The sequence below is a fragment of the Pezoporus occidentalis genome, unplaced genomic scaffold (assembly GCF_034315485.1).
Source record: "Pezoporus occidentalis ecotype Australia unplaced genomic scaffold, CSIRO_AGI_Poc_V1 ctg77, whole genome shotgun sequence".
In the NCBI taxonomy this organism is placed as follows: domain Eukaryota; kingdom Metazoa; phylum Chordata; class Aves; order Psittaciformes; family Psittacidae; genus Pezoporus; species Pezoporus occidentalis.
The window spans coordinates 2907652-2926270 of NW_026916126.1; the positions used below are offsets into that span (position 1 = coordinate 2907652).

At 45.3% G+C, this 18619-nt stretch overlaps 1 protein-coding gene and 2 long non-coding RNA genes across 5 annotated transcripts in view; 1 reads left to right on the top strand and 2 right to left on the bottom strand.

The window, feature by feature from the left end:
• Positions 1-960: 960 nt before the first annotated feature.
• On the bottom strand, positions 961-14340 carry SIK1 (salt inducible kinase 1). Of its 2 annotated transcripts, XM_062602498.1 has the most exons (13): positions 14097-14334; positions 12999-13115; positions 10342-10405; positions 9973-10134; positions 9583-9707; positions 9347-9470; positions 8135-8358; positions 7740-7889; positions 6985-7107; positions 6516-6741; positions 5561-5836; positions 4774-5005; positions 961-3977 (listed from the first exon to the last, which is right to left on the bottom strand). In XM_062602498.1, exons 1-13 carry the CDS (start codon positions 14247-14249, stop codon positions 3560-3562), a joined length of 2394 nt encoding a protein of 797 aa, XP_062458482.1. In that variant the 5' UTR covers positions 14250-14334; the 3' UTR covers positions 961-3559. The 2 variants fall into 2 exon arrangements, with proteins under 2 accessions (XP_062458482.1, XP_062458483.1); XM_062602499.1 differs by lacking the exons at positions 961-3977; positions 4774-5005 and having other exon boundaries at positions 5655-5836; positions 6512-6741; positions 14097-14340.
• Positions 14341-14439: 99 nt separating this feature from the next.
• On the top strand, positions 14440-17483 carry LOC134155379 (uncharacterized). Its single transcript, XR_009961526.1, has 2 exons — positions 14440-14606; positions 16130-17483. It is a non-coding gene; the product is annotated as an uncharacterized LOC134155379 (long non-coding RNA).
• A 725-nt stretch (positions 17484-18208) lies between these two features.
• LOC134155380 (uncharacterized) overlaps positions 18209-18619 on the bottom strand; it is a 67306-nt gene continuing 66895 nt past the window's right edge. For both annotated transcript variants that reach the window (XR_009961527.1, XR_009961528.1), the window contains exon 3: positions 18209-18409. This is a non-coding gene — a long non-coding RNA (uncharacterized LOC134155380). The remainder of the gene's footprint in view (positions 18410-18619) is intronic.

The following is an 18619-nucleotide window of genomic DNA, read 5'->3' on the forward strand; positions in this document are numbered from 1 at the left end:
TCTCCCCTGCCTTCAAAATGGGATAGACGGATTTGAAAATAACTTCAGAATAAGAATCTAATTTTTTTAACCATTGTTTGTTGGGAAACAAAAATGGGGTGGTTTTTTGTTTTGCTTTGCTTTTTCTTCTGAGTGCTTGCCAGGATAAACTAGAGGTTGCAAATATTTAGGGGCTCTCCTGCATGTGAAACCTCTCGTCACCCTCATTCTGAGCGCATGTGCTCTCAGCCGCTCATGTCCTGTGTTCTTTCTGCAGACGACAGTCCATGGCTATGCATGTCCCTCAAAGGTGCAAAGGAAACACAAATGCAGTGAAGCAGAACTGGGGATGAAGCCAAGGATTGGTTCTACAGTCTCAGTCCAGTACTCTCCCATGGCATGGCCCACAGGACCCTTCCCCTTGCAGTCTCCTGCCACCCAATCCCTTCCCCTCCTCTTGGCCATTCCCTCCCCAGCCCACACTCGCTCACTAACATCTTCTCCAGGTTCAGTGCCACCACCTCAGGTCACAGGCAGCCACAATGGGTGCTCTTGAACAGAGGTGCATCCCTGCCATGGTCGCAGCAGAACCCAAGCATGTTTAAAGCCAGGCAAGGCACTGTGCACACATCGCTGCCTTAATCTGGCTGGGGCCTCTTTCAGATGAAGGTGATGGGGATGGAGTGCTCAGCTGGTACAGACTAACTCACCCTTGACCATTTTCACTCCACAGACCTCTCTTACCGTCAGATTTTATAACCTGATTACTACTGACTTGGGTTAGATTCAGACAGATTGCCTACCAGAGAAAGGCTCAATATCCCATTATCAGATTTGTGAGCCTGCCATTCCTCTTCATTTAGTGCGTAATAGAAAGTGTCAGTAGTGTCCTATGGAATTCAGCTTTACAACAAGTCTTAACTATGCAGGTAATATACACATGTATCAGGTAAAAATACTCCATGGAATGATATGCAGGACAACAATTTTAAAACCTTTTTTATTTAAATATTAAATAAAACACATCAACTAATCATTTTGGTGTACACCTCTCATTTTAACATAAGAAATAAAATGATTGTTCAGTCATGATAAAAAATAAACTATACATCTCAATTAAACCAATCATGTAGTGTCTTTAAATACCCTATTGCATTGCAGTCTGCAGAACAGCACTGTCAAGGTATCTACAAAAAAAAACCCAAACTTTTAAAAATGACCTCTTTCTGCTCCAGCAATAATTCCAAAGAGGTTCTACAGCAATTGGAAAAGAAAAACGAAAAAAAATACTATGAAAGTAAAGTGCTTGTCATTGCTCAGGACAGGAAACAAAAGAATCTGTGGCCTTTTGATCCATGGCGTTAAGCAAAACAGATAGTGAAGAGGAAATTCTGCGTTTGAAGTATGTGTGCTACCCCTTACAAAACTGAAGGCAAAGTGGCTGCTTTGTGATGAGCTGGCTCCTTCTTGCCCTCCTCTCCAGCCATCTCCATGCAATCTGTTTTTTGGGTTGGGTTATATTTTTGTTTTTTAAACCACACTAAAAATGAGCATGAGACTTTGGTGTTTTCTCTGCTGCAAGGCACCACTCATTAACAGAAATCCAAATCAAGCAATTTTCTCGCACTTTGAAGCTTCCAGACCATGCAGCAGCAGCAGCAAGCTGGAGATGCACCAGCAAAGACACACAGGTACAACACACAGATAAAGAGGTTGTTTATGGAGAGCCACAGACAGAGCCACATGACATCTTCAAGCCTTCCTACTCCCACCAATTAACCTGGTCGATCTTTGGCTTTTTTCTTCTTAAAAAAAAAAACAAACAAAAAAAAACAAACAAAAATCATAACAAACCAAACAAAAAACAGGTATTGTATGACTTGCAAATGCGTAATACTACAGGTTGCATGAAGCCAAGGTAACTTGAAGGCACCCCGTGTCACACTTAGGAAGATGGGTCCTTTAAGCATTCAGACAGAATGTGCCTATCTCCTGACATTCAGCTGGCAGCTTCCAGCCAAGCTGGGTGGCTGTTCGCTCACCTGCTTCCCAAGTTCGCATGCCCTACCCACCTCATTTCTGTAGGAGCACAGGCTCTTCTCCCCATTATACCGAAGCACCCTGCCTTGGAAGGGGAGTGGGGTTTATACCAGAAACACAATGTAAGCATATTACAAAATATAAAAAATAACTAGTGTTATATAGTTTTCTGCTTCCTATTTATATACATATACAGCATTAAAAACCATAGGAAAAAAAAAACACACCTATCTAATCCAAAACCTTAGTTTGCTAATATGCCAAAAACAAACCAACCAAAACCAAATACCCAAAGATTGTGCTGTATTACTCACTTTTAATACAGTTTTGTTCAGAAATAGCTGTACTCCGTTAGAGTGGAATTCTGTTCTAGCCTATTCCTTTTGTTTTTGTCAGTGTATAATTATAACCTCAATATTGCACATTTCCCCAAGAGTCAGTTCTGTTTGGACCCTGATAATGAAATGCATAAAAACACAATTAGCAGCGGAAATAACCATGTGCAGCACTAAGAAATACCCCTCAGGCAACTTGGTAGGCAACCTTCAGGAGGGCTTATCAGAAAGAAAGCCCTTCCTATCACCCCACTGGTACTAAGGCTTCCTCCTCAGTGCTCTGCAAGAATATGAATAAACTTAGCATTTATAAAAAGATTCCTAGAGATCATTCAGACTGATAAAATATATGCGTGTTTGTGTATGCATATACACACGCATCCCCCAACCCCCAAACAAACATCCCTGCAAGAGACCAGACATTATGCAATTTGGATCCTGTTATCAAGGGATACATTTTCAGCAGATTACTTGCCTCTGTACTAACCAGAAGGGCTTTTTAAGCTTTTCCAGCTGATGCATCAAGCAAGAACTTCACAGTTTTCATTTTCAGTATGTGTATCTGGGAGGTGTGGAATGGGGATGTTGGTTCCTTTAAATAAAATGAGTGTTAACAGGAGGGGAAAAAACACCCAACAAATGGCAATGCTTCCATTTTTGTCTTCTATGAATTCATAATGCTGCATGCCACTGGTTTTCTGTTTATTTTCTTTAAAAGAGGTAATCATCTTCACAAACCCATAAATGAATATTGTGAAAAAGGGAGGCTCTGGTCCCTTCTTTGAAAAGCCTCTCCCTGCTGTGTCACCACCGACAGCTGCTAATCTTGCATAACAGCAGAGCTGTATTGGTCTGACTTGAGTACAGTACCGAAGAGTTCTTCCCAAACCACATCCCTCCCTGTCCCCACAAATGCCCCACCCAACCTCCCCACCATTATTCTTCCTTTAAAAAAAATCAGTTTCTATTCATATTTGTTCAGTGCAAGAGTAGAAGAAGCAAAAAGACATACATATTGCTTGTTTCAGTTCTATAAAGTTGCCAGCTTTCTGAGCCAGACAGCCTCTTCACATACTTCAAAATTTATTGCTTCTGAGAGTCACTCGTCCACACGACGTCAGCCAGCCATGGAGCCACACGCACCATGGAATGGTGGTGGAAGCTCTTCACAACAAGAGCAGCAGGAGCTGCAGCTGCCAGGTCTCTCATTTCACCAGGACGAACTTCCCTAGCTGGTTGGAAGTCAGGTCCTCCATCTCGCAATCCCCGTGCCGCAGAGTGACAGCGTCATAGCTTGGAGACTGTGCAGAGAAACTCTGCTGCTGAGAGAAGGTGGTGCCAACTGGAGAAACATTGCTGCTGATGTACAGGTGTGTGTCTAAAAGGTGAGCTGCTGAGGACACCGGTGACACGCTGACACCGAAGAAATGAGGTTGGAGCAGCTGGCTGTTGCCAAAGGCCAGCTCAAATGAGTTTTCTCTTTGCAACTCTGACAACAGAAGAGAATTGGATGCTTTGCAGGTACCTAAGCTATCAGAGGAGGGGATGCCATTTGTTGCAGCTGTCTGAGAAGTCTGGGGACAAGCTGTCTGGAGTAGCTGGTGATGCTGGAGCTGAAGCATTCTGAACAAAATCCAAGGGTGGAAAAGGTTAATTTGCACTGCTAGCATGGTTTAATGTTTTCCTTCCTACTTCCTCTCCCCTAACCCTGACCACAACTTTCCCCTTTGTTTCCTTCTCTCTATCAAACCTCTCCTTACAGCACAATTAAAGCAAGCTGACCATGCCAGGGCAACATGTTTTCACTTGGCTTTTCCCCACACTGGAGAGGTCAACTATCACCAGAAAGTTATCTAGTCACCACATGGCCTGCTAATAATAGATGTCCTAGAGACAACGTGTGCAGATAAACCGGAAACTCAATTTTCCATCTTGCTTCTATGGGAATGAAGAGGTGCTACCACACATGACGTTTGAGGCCACTGGAATTGTGTCTCCTTTGTGGGCTGTAACATTTCCCAAATTACAAGGCCTCACTTCCTTGCCATGGGAAAATTACAGGAGGAGGCAGAGAAGGAAAGAAATCATTCCCAAAACTAACAAAGAAAAACACAGCTTGCAATGGGGAGAAGTCATGTTTTCCCTCACAGTACCAAACTGCTTCTCAATTCAGCGACCTCCAAATACTTGGACATTGACATTTTTAAGTGGAGCTGCACGTCCTGTGTTATGTATGCCAGTGCAGGAAGCCACAAAGGAAGCCAAGCAGTTTATCTGCTGCCACACAGCAAAGATGGAGGATAGGAATCCCCAGTGACCAAACCCCCCAGTCTCTTTTGCTGTGTTTACTCCTCCTTGCTTGCCCCTAACCAAAGTAAACCCAATGAAAACAGCTAAACTCCCCTGGCCAGCTTCTCACCTCTGCTGCTGTAGCACCTCCTCCAGAAGGCTTCTTCCCTCTCTGCTGCTCCCACTGCTGCCGTACATGCAGGTGTTCGGCTGTGTGTGTTGGAAAGGGCTCATGGCACTCCTTGCTGCCCGAGATGAGGAGGACTGACACACCTGCCGAGCAAAGCCTTTGATTTTATTCAAGCCGAGAAACCCCTTGGCTCGAGCGTTCTTCCGCAGCTGCTGCCTAAAAGCCTTCAAGCCTGTGGGACATGAGGAAAAGAAATGCACTTTAATCCTCCTTAGCATTTGCCTAGGAGCCTACTTTACAGATAAGCCTTTCTGGGAAGCTGCCTTCGTTTGCGTGCAAAGCGCACTACAAGAGACTAACTCTTCAGATCACGTTCACCCCTCTGCCTGACAGTCAAAGCAAGAATTATGTAATGGAACTGGGTCTGGGACAGCTGCACCCTTGTGTAGATGGGCACATGCACAGCAAAGGAGAAACCTGACAGAAATCATGATGTTTGCACCCTGTGTTTTAGGAGGAAGGTAGAGCCTACCATCCCACTCATGGCAGCAGAAATACTTCAATGGGCATGCTGAATCGTTTGTCTAAGAACTTCTCATCTAGGCACCTTCCTCAGGGCATCCAATTCTCCCTTGGGGACCCTGAATACAAGAGGCAGAATATCCAGGTGACTGTCTTCAGTGTACCACTAACACAGGCAAGCAAGCATCCCTGCATGCTACCTACCCTCTTCTAGGGGCTGTTGGAAGGGTAAAATTCCCCAGCAATAAAACAAGGAAGACATTACCTTGAGTTAATGAGGTATCAGATGCTCGCCTTCCTTCTTGGAAGCTGATAGGCAGGAGAGAAGCACCTCCCATGCAGCCCTGGCCTTGTAACACCGGAGCATCAGACTGGGAAGCTAGGAAGGGTGACATCATCCTAGCTGTGGCGGGACTCCCCGTCATTGCTTGACCTGCCAAACAGCTGCTCAGGGCCACTGAGCTGTCATTTGAAGATGAAGTAAGGCAGCTGTCTGAACTAGTTCCCTCTGTGGGGCTTGCAGAAGAGGAAATGACTATACCTACAGAGGAGAAGGAAAGAGAGAAAGAGCATTCACAAGATGAGTATGGGAAGGAACAAACATAACTTCAGAGACTTCTGCCCACCTACACTGGCACTAATAAGCAACCGAGAGCTGGAAAGGTGTCCAGCAACTCATGTTGTCACAGTGCTCGACTCCAGCAAGGGGTCATCAACAAATAACCTCAGTTTGGGCTCCCATCCAGTTGGCAGGACTCTGCCAGTAACCACCAGGCTAGGCCTAGAATTTTCCCTTAGCACAGCAGCTCTGACAAAGGATTACTGTTTTGTAATGTTTTGCTTGTTTACTTAGTTCACGGGGTCTGGATGTACCAAATACAGACAGTGATGGCATTTTTTGTTAATTCAGCTGCCCCCACTTTTCTCTGGTACAACAGCAGAAGCAGGAAGAGAAGGGTTACGTCCTGCTTGTGAGAATGCTTCCCCCTCAAGTGATCTACTTGAAATACAACAGTGCAACTTCTCTTCCTTCACGGCCATGCTTATTTATAAGATGTCAGAACTGGGGAGGACAGAGCACAGACCTCTTTTCTGGGCCTTCCTATCCCAGTCAAGGTAAAATCAGCACAAACTCCCCAGGCATTTGCCCACTGAGGCACTCCTTCTCTGTCTTTCTCCTCTAAATACAGACACCCTCCACCTCTCCCAGACTTACTTACATGGAGGGGCATGCTGATAGAAATGAGTGGTCACTTCAGCCAGCGTATGCCTTCTGCTGGTGTTGCTGGGGATGTGGATGGGATGCTCATATGCCTTAATTTCATCTTCCAGCTCCTTCTCTTGCCTTACTTCTTCACTAATAGTGGTCTCCAGCAGGCTATTGGGCGAGATGGAGCGGTTCCGGAAGAGCCCATTGAAGTTGGGATCCACAGGGAAGAACACAGGCTGCAAAACATGTTACATCACAGTCTGAAGGGCGTTTCGCTTATTTCTGCACTACCTTTTAATACTCTTCACAGCCCTGTGGCGTGCCTTCCGTAGGCATACTGTTTGAAAGGCTACCACAACACCATGACCAAATGTCAAACAAAAGATTGGAGGGAGAGAACAGAGTCACAACCCCTGTTGTTTCGGATTGGCAGAACAATGGAAAAAAACCTAACACACAGTTTAGCTGAGAACACAAACCTGTAATGGATTGCTCATGTCACAGTCCATTTCTGTCTGCAAGGATGGCTGAATCAGGCTCTGGGGCTGCTGGTAAAGCAAAGATGATCGTAGGGTTTCACTAGTGAGACTCTCCTGTGCCATCTGGAGAAAGAGCGATGTACAAAAGCCATTACATACACCACAGTTCCAAATGGCTTTTCAGATACTGGAGGCTCAAGGAATTCCAGAGCCATGTTCTGTGCAAGATTTCTCCATATACTTTCTGTGAAAATGAACAAAGCTAGTCTTTCCATGCCAAAATAGACACAAAACTTCTCCTAGTTTAGGCAACTTAACTGGAATTCAAATTTAATTTGAAAAGGCACCCAGAGCACACTTTAAAGGGGGTGGGAATATCTGAAAAAAATACACAAACTGACTCATGAAGTACTTCTGAGGATCCTATGGGGCATGTAACAAAGAATTGTAACTGACCCATGCCGAAAGGGGAAAATTTCCATGAGAAGCCTAATCTTCTGGCTCACACTGACCTGCACTAGAGGCAGACTACTCCTTGGACCATGACCCACAGCCACTTTTTAGGAAACAGGCTTAGTATTCCACCAACCTCCTGCTAAAGAATAGTAGGATGTGTCGTATGAGAGGGTAGCAATATCAGAATTGGTTTTCAGAAGCCTGAGAGTTACCATTTTGTGTTTTCCCATAGTGAGGGGCCAGGAAAGAAAAAAAGAGCCAACACACAGAGCTTCCCAGTATGTAATGTCCTTCCTTACCTCAACATTGCTGATTTCAGAGCTCCTTGGCCTTTGCTGACGGCCAGTTGCTGGACGACTTGATAGCTGGCTGCTTCTATACTCCTTCAGGCGCTCCAAGAGCAGGTAATAAATTGCAGCAAAATGATTGTAGCTGCTGTTTTGCAGAGACTAGAATGACATTGAAAGGAGCCTTGAGTTACAGGTAACTCAGGATATAAGCAGCCAAAACTCATCACTAAGGTCTCATAATAGCTGACTCCAAAAGTAAGTAAAAAGCCAGAAGGGCAGTGAAGATTCTACTGCACTGTGACACTAAACCCAGGCCAGTCACTGAATGACGTACATATATACAACTGCACCACTGGCATTTTGATAGTCAATGAAGACATATCTAAAGGGCAAGCACTTCTCACCTCAACAGTCCTCTGTCTGTCAATGCCAAGCGTTTGCATGATCCCAAGCACCTGCTCGTTGTAGTCACCCAGGTTAGAGTTGTAGTTTTGCATGGAGAAGGACAAAGACTGCTGCTGTTGAAGAGATGGGTCAGCTTGCATCCATTTGTGCTGCTTTATTTGGGAAATGGTTATTCGCTTGGTTGGGTCCACAACCAACATCCTTCGGATTAGTGTTTCACAGTCTGGGTGACAAAGAGAAACTCCTGAGCAAGGAGTAAAAAAAACAGCCCAGCCCAAGGTCACTGCTAAGTAACCTTCCCAACAACAGTGTATGATGTCTATGAAAATGAGAATTAAAGGATTCTGAGCAGCTGATGCCTGACCTGACTACCAGATATTCAAAACAGCATTAGAGGCGTCCACATACATTTCACAAAAGCAACACGTCACTACCGAAGTGAAGCTGTACTAGATACCAGCAGGTTTCAGGTGACCTTGCACCTTGTAGGAGGGGTAGTTTTGAGTGGATGCAGGTTTTACAATGTTACATCCACTTAAAATGTGTCAGAATTTAGTGCAGAACACCATCACATACAACTTTCTGGACCCTATATACAGCTTATCGGTTTATAACCAGGAAGTCAAAGCCATTCGTGACTAAGACTGATAAAGATCAGACTTCAAGAGATACCCGTCACTTGAAGACAGAGGCACATTCACTTGTTTTCAAATCCAAATCAGAGAGAGGTGATAATACACTTCTTTTTTCTCACCAGACTATTGGAGTGCTCAAGAAACAGTACTAAGCCCCATTGTTTCTGCTCTCCTTGACAGCATAGCCACACTGAAATATGCCCTTTACTGCATAGTTAAAATATCTTAGGAGAACTACACCCATCTCAGCATTGCACACTAGTCACATTAAAATCCTGTTTTCGCTGATTTGTGATTATTTCTCCAGCTAGAGTGTCAAGTATTTTTATAATCATAGAGACACTCTAAGAAAGGAAACTACAGCATTTTAGATGCACCATAAAGCAGATCCCAGAAAAAGTGTGCAACCAGCCCCCTGACTATATGGGCTGCCCTACAGAAATTATCAGTCGTGTAAAGACAAAGTGATTGCCAGCTGCAAAACCAGTCCCACCTGTCACTGCCTCAGGAAGGAACAGGACAGCTATTTCTTTATTTGTAGCCCCTTTTCTAACATGAAGGATATGAAAAAAGCACCTTCAGACATGAAGTAAGGGATGCGGAACCGCCCCTCCAGCACTCTTTGCCTCAGAGTTGGTAAATTGGGTCCATCAAAAGGCAGAGAACCACAGACAAGGACATAGAGCACCACTCCAAGGCTCTGTCAACAGGAAACAGCACAGCATGTGAGTGACTCCAGCAGATGCAATGCTTTTGAAGCCCACAGACCTCACAAACTGTAAAGTGTTATTTCTAAGGAATATCAAGCTTACCCATATATCAAGGTGAGGTCCTTCATATTCTTTGCCTTCAAAAACTTCTGGAGCTGCATAAGGTGGGCTTCCACACCACGTGGAGAGGGGCTCTCCTGACTTGTAGAAGTTTCCAAAGCCAAAGTCTGAAATGAAGGTAAGACATCATTCAATCACATGCTAGTTATTTCAGAAGTACCAGAAAATGGAGAGATGGGAGTAGCTGTATTGTTTTCTTTTCTGCCTATTCTTTTAAGCTGTTCTCTTTTGTCCAGAGGCTACATTCAGAGAAATACTAGTAACTTTTGTTTTATTTTCAGTTACCATAAACACATTTATAGGATCATCTTAGGGAGACTGAATTTGACTACATGCCTAATATTTATAGAGGAACCACGTATTATTTATTACCTGCTAACTTGATATTCATGTTAGCGTCTAGCAGAAGGTTTTCTGTTTTGAGATCCCTGTGAACTATGTGGTGGCTGTGACAATATTCCACTGCTGAAAGAATCTGCCAGAACTTCTTCCGTGCTTCACTTTCACTTAAGTGCCCATTGGAGGTTAGATGATCTGCAAGACAAAACGTAAGAGGCACAGGATTTAGAAACACCTGGAGGAAACTTTCCACAATGCTGCAGGTGCTGCCCTTGCTGTTTGACAGCTGAAAACACCAACCCCGGATTTTTAACCAGAATACATGTATTACTCACAAATGACAACAATAAAGCCACGGTTTCTAAATCTAAAAAACCCTTAGCTCTGGCAGTGACGACTTACCAAACATTTCTCCATTCTTTGCAAACTCAGTAACAATGTAAAGCATATCCTTTGTCTCCATAACCTGTGAAGACGCAAGAAGACATGCTTAAAAAAACACAGACCTCTGTAGTTTCATTCTTTTTTCCAAGTGTATTCTCAAACCTGACTTCAATTATTTATCATCTGCCACAGCAGCTGGCAATAAAAGCATCTAATTTTGCACCACAGTGTTCTTTCCAAGCAAACTGGTAATGAAAAAGATAACAAATCAATGTTTATGTGCCTACAATACACAATGGCTTCCCATGCCATTGTTCTTCTCACCATTATCCTGCCACCTAATTTCCGTAAGGTAACTGATGAGCATTTCAATAATTTCATACACTTCCTTGAATGCCTTTTCTTTTTGTTAAAATATGCATATACAGTTTTACAATTCCTTTGATATATTTTAAACATGCAAAACCACTTAAAATTTATATAAAGTCATCCTTGTTTCAAGGCTTGCAGCTACTCAGATCAGGGGAGATTGCTGCAACTTGGACAGATCAAGAAGTAGTATCAAATACCCTGCTACCATTTGGTGTTGGCAGAGACATGGCAAGCCTCCCATGCAAGTGACAATAGGTTGCTGTTTGTGTACCAGCAGTCGCTGATGCACATCGACAACTGTCAATATCTAGCTCAGCCTATACCTATCAATCTAGCAGCGATTTCCTTTGATATTTTTTTCCTTTGGAGGAAAAAAAAAAGAACTAAAAACCAAACCATGAATGAGAAATGCTGAGCGTTTCCAAATTCATCTTCAGTTACTATGGCACATCTTTCAAATGCTGCATTTCAGATTTTAAAATAACAACATTTCTCTAGAACTGGGCTCTCAAGGAGCAGGTATTTTGCTTTGGAAGAAGAAGGCTCACAACAGGTTAACAATCAAAAAAGCATCAATACTACTTCAAAGGCTGTAATTTCCAGGCTCCTAGCATGTAACCTTTTTCTAAGACTCTTGTCCTCCCCTCACTACAAGTACACACAGATACAAAATGAAAATAAACAAAGCAAAGGAAAAGAGGTTCCCAGTTTAAAAAAATGAAGGAAAGTGTTCTGGGAAAGTTGCCAGCTGGATGAAATTAAGACGCGGTGCTGAAACTAAAACAATGATGAAATAATACAAGAACACACACCCTGCGTTGGTATGTCATCTAATTCCAACCCTGCTTCTCAGTCTCCACCAAACAGGTAAAGCATCAGTTACAACAACAAAGAAAAGAAAACTTCACTGAAAAGAAGTTGTGGTCCACTACCAACGTCATTTGCTCCATCAAGTGACGTGGTTCAACTAGTTGGAATTTAACCTGCTTTTCTAAAAGCTTCGAAATAGTATTTTCACCACATCGTTCCACTGAAATGAAATCAACCAAACTGTTAGAATGCTTCTGTATATCCTGTGCTGCCCTATGAGCAACAATGACGTCAGGTGCCAACACAGAATAATTTTTGTTATGATGGTTAATACTATAAATATCAAGCACTTCATGTGTGTCAAAGTCTTTAAAAATAATGCCTTGCCTAAGCACCTGCCTTATTGGATCTTCAGCCTTACACCGTAATTACATTTTTTTTCAATTTCTTTCCTTTTTTTTTGAAGCTAACAAACCCAATGGTAAGATTGCAGCTGATAATAGTGTTTGCTACCACACATGGACTTTCAGACCTGCTGCTTCACCCATCTATTCCTCTCTGCCCCCTGCCCTTCTAGACAGGTCCAGACTGACTGCAATACTTCTTCCCTGCTCATTGCAGGGAGGGTGGACTAGATGACCTTTAAAGGTCCCTTCCAACCCAAACCATATTATGATTCTATGATCTTCTTAAATCCACATGGCACTGTTTATTTAAGGGGATTAAGAGGAATTTACAACAAATGCTAATTAGATTGAATATTCTGAATTTGCAAAGTAGTCCTCGCTCACAGGACAATGTGGGCACCACACGTGAATTTCTTCTTACTGTTAAATATGCCCATCAGAACAAAAACTGAACAAATCTAATTCAGAATTCCTGCTGTGACACTCTACAAGGGGAAAGGTACTTAAAATTAATTTTCAAAGCTACACAGACTGGAACAGAATAACCGAACAGGTCATTTTTTGATGTCTTCTAAGATACCAACATTCACTGACTTTTCTACTTAGATTAGAATTCTAATTCTTAGTGTAGATTTCTACTTAGATTGATTCAGTTTCATTGTTGCCGATTTTAAACCCCTTCCACTTATGCAAACTCAACTTTTGTGCTTTCTTTTCTGCTGTCCTACAGGAATTTAAGTCTTCCTCTTATCAAAAGCACGTAAGAAGTTCGAGCCCTCTAAACTGGAAAAGCAGGAGTTTCAAAAAGCAAATTATAATCACAGGAGTTCAGACAATCAGCTCCTCAATCTGAAACACACTTCAGCCTAGTTTTAATTATAAATTTTACACAGGATTTTGTCAAAAGCTGCCTAACGCATCAGAATCTTGTTCAAAGAACGATGAATGACTTAAAAATCAATTCATTTTTTTTAAAAAGTATTTCGATAGGCATCCTCTCTGCAAACATTCAATCTCAAATCACATGCAATAGAAGAGCAGAGGCATATCTCATCTGCATGTTTAACTTCAAAGCTGCCCTCTTACCTGATAAAGCTTGATAATGTGGGGATGATTCAAAAGCTTCATTATCTGAACTTCTCTATAAATCTTCTCCAGATTGCTTGGGTCTAACCTTGTTTTGTCTATTATTTTTATTGCAACCTGCAGATTAAAAAAATAATAAAATAAAACAACCCCAGGTATTACAAAATAGCTACTCTTAAAGTTAAGATCTCTTAAAATAAAAATAAAACCCCAAACCAAAACCCTGCACGCACACACAACTCACAAAATCCAAGCAAAGTAGCTTTTAAAGTACGGACTTGACAAAGCTGATTTTGTTTTTCAGAACTGCCCAGAATTCACGACACAGAGTGTTTTCATTTTTCTTTTCTACATCAAAAGATTATACATAAGGTAGTGAACAGAACTGCTGAAATTAGCACTGGACAGGATTCCGTAAATCTTTTAATCCACCCCATGCCAGTGAAAAGCAGATTCCCACAACAGACTATTTTCTACCGGAGTGACTGATAGGATTTTGACATACACCAGAAATATATACATGGTTGCATGCGCGCTAATAAATTATTTCTGCAAGTTCTTTGTTCTTGAAGCACACACATCGAATGAAAAAAATCAACCCGTCTAAAGTCTTCAGAAGGTCTTACATTTGCCGGGACTTTTTAGCAAACAAGGACGGAGTAATTCAACAAAACTATCAAAACACTCACAAATTCAAGGCCAGGTTGGACGGGGCTTTCAGCAACCTGGCGTAGTGGAAGGCGTCCCTGCCCATGGCAGCACGGCTGTAGCTGGATGATCTTTAAGGTCCCTTCCAACCTAACCCATTCTGTGATTCTATGGAATTCTGGATTTCATATATCCTTGCTCAGATTTAATTTGAGGTGGGCTCTACTGGACACACCGGGAAGCTCTTTCGAAGAGCCCCATCCCACGGGCGCGCAGTCCTGAGGCACGCTCAGCCCGCCGGACTTCGCAGAGCTCAACGCCGCTCCCCTCACCCCCAGAGCTCCAGCTTTCCTTTGGCGGTGCTGTCGGAGGCAGCTCCGCCGGGCGCGCCGCAAACCCCCGCAGCCACACGCACACACAGAGACATCCCGCCGTGTGCTCCGCACCCACCTGCGTTTTGGTGACTCGGTGCCTAGCCAGTTTTACCACAGCGAAGTTGCCTTTCCCCAAGGTCCTCTCGATGTCGTAGAAGCCGACTCGCAGAGGCCGCTGCTGGCCCTGCCCGGCGGCGGGCACCGAGGTGTACTCCGACATGATCACCATGGCTCGGGGTGGCGGGCAGCGCGCGCGCCGCGCTTAGCGGGGCACCATCCGCGCTGCACGCGGGCGCTCGCACCTGCACGGGGACACGGGCACAGCGCGCACCGCCGTCAGATCCGACTGGCTCCGGGAGGAGAAACACCCCCCGCCTCCCCTCACCGTCCCCTCCCCTCCCAACCCGGCGGGCTCCTCCCCGCGTACCCCCGCGGCTGCCCCGTCCGAGCTTCGCGGGAGCGCTGGTCCCGCGCGCTCCCTCACACCGTCGGAGCGGCCGTTGATCCGCCGTACCTGCCGGGCGGGCGCTGCCCGCGGCTGCTGTCTCCAGTCTGTGCCGGTGCCGCCGCTACCGCGGAGGAGCGTGTGCGTGACTGAGTGAGTGAGTGACTATGTGTGTGTGTGTGCGACTCTGCGTGTGTGTGTGTGCGTCTGCGTGTGTGTGTGTGTGTCTGCGTGCGTGCGCCGGGGGGCAGGCGGGGGCAGGCGGGAGCACGCGGGATGTCCCGGCCGCCCCCCTGCACGCACACCCCGCCCCTCCCTCCCTCCCGCCCGCCTCCTTACCCCCCGCCCCCCGCCCGAACGCCGAGACGGAGCCCATTGACGTCACTTTGACGCCAGAGAGACGCGCGCCCGGGCGCGAGGCTGAAGGGGAGCGAGGCACCGGGCCGTTGCCAGGGAACGGCGCGGACTGACGCGCGCGCTGATGGAGCCGTCGCTCGGGAGACGGAGGGGCCGTGACGTCAGCGCGGATAGGGGGGGGCGAGAGCGCCCCTGCGCGGTCACGTGACGCGCCCCGTCTCCCGGCGGGGTCGCCCCCTGCTGGCGCGCCGCAGCCGCCGTCAGCCGTTAACCGGGTGGTGGCCGCTCGGGGCTCGCGGGCCGCTGTGGTGCACGGCGTGAGGGCCCGCCGGGCGCCGCGCTGACCCTACATGAGGGGGCACACCGCCCATGGTGACCCCCCCCTCTCCCCAGCCTTGCCGGCGGGTGTGCCGGGTCCCTGCCAGCCCCGTCCCGGCTACCGAGGCAGCCCTCGCCCTGCGGCGGAGTCCGCCGGGTGCGGGGCCACCGACAGCGGCTGTCGCGCTGGCAGTACGGAAAGCGTGGCTGCAGCCCTGCGGGGAACGTGCTTTCCTAATCCCAAAACGCAGGCAGTGCCGTGCCCCCACCTCCCCCCTCGGCCCCTTTGCACCAATGTCTGCGGCGGGTACTGACCCCCGTTCCCCTGCGCAGGACCAGCTGCCAGAGTTGTTCCAGGCGTGATGGACGGGGACTTCTCTAGAACGTCCCCTCTGGCACGCAAGATGGGGCTGACCTGGCCTGCAGACAGTAAACTCTAGGTCCATCAGTTGGTCACAGGCTGGAACGGAAGTAATATATAGTATGTATATATATCCAGTCCCATGATACTTGTGCAACTTACTCACATGTTCTGAATACACCGGCAGTGCTATTATCTCTGGTTAGCCTGGCAGTGAGGTTTGAGAAGTCACCTTCTTGTCAAGGTGACTCCTGACAGAGGAGGCTGTTTGGAATTGAACCTCAGCACCTTGAAAGTGCCCATGAGGTTCCTCTCAAGGTCAAATGTGGAGTGGCAGATGCACTGAATTCTAACACACAGGTCTTTAGCTTTCACACAGCAAATGACCAGAATGTGTATACGTTTGGTCTCAAATCCCAGTTTATCCTCGAAAATAAGCCTTGAATGATGCCTGCCACATCTGTTACTCAACTTAATGAGAGTCAGCCTAGGCTTTTTTCGGACAAGTAATTCTCCAGCCAGTGGTTGGGCTTCTGGCTGGAAGACCGTCTATCTGAGTCTGAACCCCTCACCTGGCCATCATAGCCAATGGCACACCAAGGCAGTGACCCTCCTCTTCCGTCTACAGGCACCATGTGGATGGGGTTTTCCAGACTGCTTGGAATAAGGTAATGCCTTGGGTGGAAGAGGCAGAGCTCTGATTCACACTGAAGACTTCAAAGCAATTGGTATGCTTGTTTTCACCTGCAGTTGGTGGTCTCCTTGGTGGTCATTCAGTGGTGCCTGAATGGCTTCTGAAGGGCTCAGGAGGGACACACAGTGGGAGGAGGGGGAGATTTTTGTCAGTTTTTAAGGATTTATTCTAAGGAAGGGATGAGGAAAGCTCTCTATAAATCGAATTATATGGTACATGAGCTGTGTGTCATCAGCACGCCTCAGATCTGTCGGGACATTCCAGTGAAGCAAGCAGGACTTCCTGTGCGTCTCTTACCTAACAAACTATATCGCTTGTGTTACCCGCCACAGCATGGGTGCCAGCCCTTCAGGAGGCCACTTACTCTGCAGGTTCTTTGTCATAGAAACATGGGGAAATAACTCCTAAAACTAACCCCCAAACTTCGTTTATCTTGACCATCACACAAAAAACCTGCTTATGTACTGCTGGAAGCGGGGTAACAGCACGCAGGTAGCCCAGGCTATTGTGATGTTCAATTAGTGCTCGCTTACACAGTGCCTTGAATAATTCACATGAAAAGTTGACATTATTATTATTATTGTTATTATTAAGCTAACAGTATATTCTCTGTGGAGCCCATGAAGAGGAGCTGACGCACAAACAGCACATACAGTAGCAACTGCATGTGAACAGTGCCCCAGGAGTTATAAAGGAAAAAATTACCTTAATAATGGTTCCTCTGCTGTGGTGGGATTTTCCTCTCTTTAATTATAGTTGCTGTTTTCATTTGAAATTGATTAAGTGTTTTAGAATGTCAAACAGAACTGGTCCTTTTCAAAAGAACACTCAAGAGAGCCAGCCCCAGCTAGGAGCATAGCATTTTTCTTTCTTTTAAAGGGACTTGGAGTCTCTTTCTTCCCAAATGGGAGGAAAAGGACTGGATTTGGTGCTCTCCCTATCACCTCATGACTTTTTAATCATAAGGAGAGGTGGATGCCTGTGCCATGGCACAGTCTGAAGAGTGTAATACCTCACCAGAGGGCTACACTAAGGGGAATCCATCATGCTGATTTCAATTACGTGCATTAGATGGAAGAGGCAAGAAGAACTGGCAAGTGTAGCTATGTGTGGAAGTTACTTGCATACTTACCTGAAATCTCTAGTCCAGAGGGTGGGGTATGTACCACTTCCGCAGTGGAGGAGGGAGCTCATGCACTGCATAGTTTTCAAGAGATTTTAAGAGTTATAACGCTATTATATGATATATGAGAGTTAAATTAAAGACTTCATGTGTCTATTACTCTCAGCAACATTTTGGTATTTCTCTTCCACTTTTGTACATGTGGGTCATAACAGTTTCCAGCAGTGCTGCTCAGAAGTAGCTATTGCACAGTTTTGGTAGTGTCATAATTACATCGTTTTTCTACCAGTTTCATTATGAATTGATACTGTCAGGGCATTACAAACCTCTTACACAATCACGGTTTATCATCAAAAGAGGTCCTTCTGTTGGGAAGGTTGATGCTTTTGCAATTTCTGCTTTAACACTTCTACTGCCCTCTGGTGTCTTGGATATCCTGAACGAGGAATCTCCTCAGAGAAACACCCATGGTTAGGAGAGAAACAATTACAGAGCAGGCTTGTACCTGACGAGAGTAGAAAAGAGAGGAAAGCAGAGAAATACTTTCCAGAGCACCTCCACAAGGAAGTTCCTTGATTTCTCTAGGAAGAGGGAGAAACTGGGAGGACACAACAGCTAAGTTTTCCCATTGCAGCAGTCCTGTGCTCCCTCCCTGAGGGTGGCATGGTCAACGGATGGGAATATGCATGAAGACTGCTGCCTTACAGAATTCCTCTTGCAGATATTTCCAGCAATTCAATCTTTAGTCATTTCACTCAGCATTTTTGATCAGTTTCAAAACAAACTAACAACAATAGCAACTTTCTTCACTTGGCAAAAAGAACACAAACCAGAGAAACAGCAGCATTCCTTTCTACCCATTTCACCCTCCACAGCTGTAGTCAGCCTGGTTTGCTATGATAGGTTTCCTGTGGTATTACTTGCAGCATAGCTGTAGTTTGGGTTTATTTTTCCCCAGGAAACACCAGTGTAATTATTTTGAAAATTAGATTTGTTGGAGTATTTTCAGTGTCCCGTCATTCACACAGTTTAGTTGACTAAAACCTTGCTGAAGCGAATAGAGATGTTCCTGGTCCAAGTCAGACCCTGGCCTAGAAAAAAGTAAAAAGGAAGATGCCATGTTCCGAAAAGTAGAGTGACATTTAAAGAAGATGAGATAACCAACTAAAATACTTGTACGCTTATTTTAAAGACAAAAACATTATCTTGGAAAAAAAATCGTGCATGACTATTTCTAATATGACTTCAAAGTGTCTTTGAATTTGAAAAAATCCAGGCTGCCACTGCAATCTTGGCAAGAA

Bases quoted from the DNA above. Each gene is read 5' to 3' on its own strand.
- SIK1 (XM_062602498.1), bottom strand. From the start codon at position 14,249: ATGGTGATCATGTCGGAGTACACCTCGGTGCCCGCCGCCGGGCAGGGC. The intron at 9,471-9,582 runs GTAAGCTTGATA...TCCTGTTGACAG, and splicing joins GACCTCACCTTGATATATGG to AGCCTTGGAGTGGTGCTCTA. The intron at 7,108-7,739 runs GTAAGGAAGGAC...CTCTTTCTCCAG, and splicing joins CTGAAATCAGCAATGTTGAG to ATGGCACAGGAGAGTCTCAC.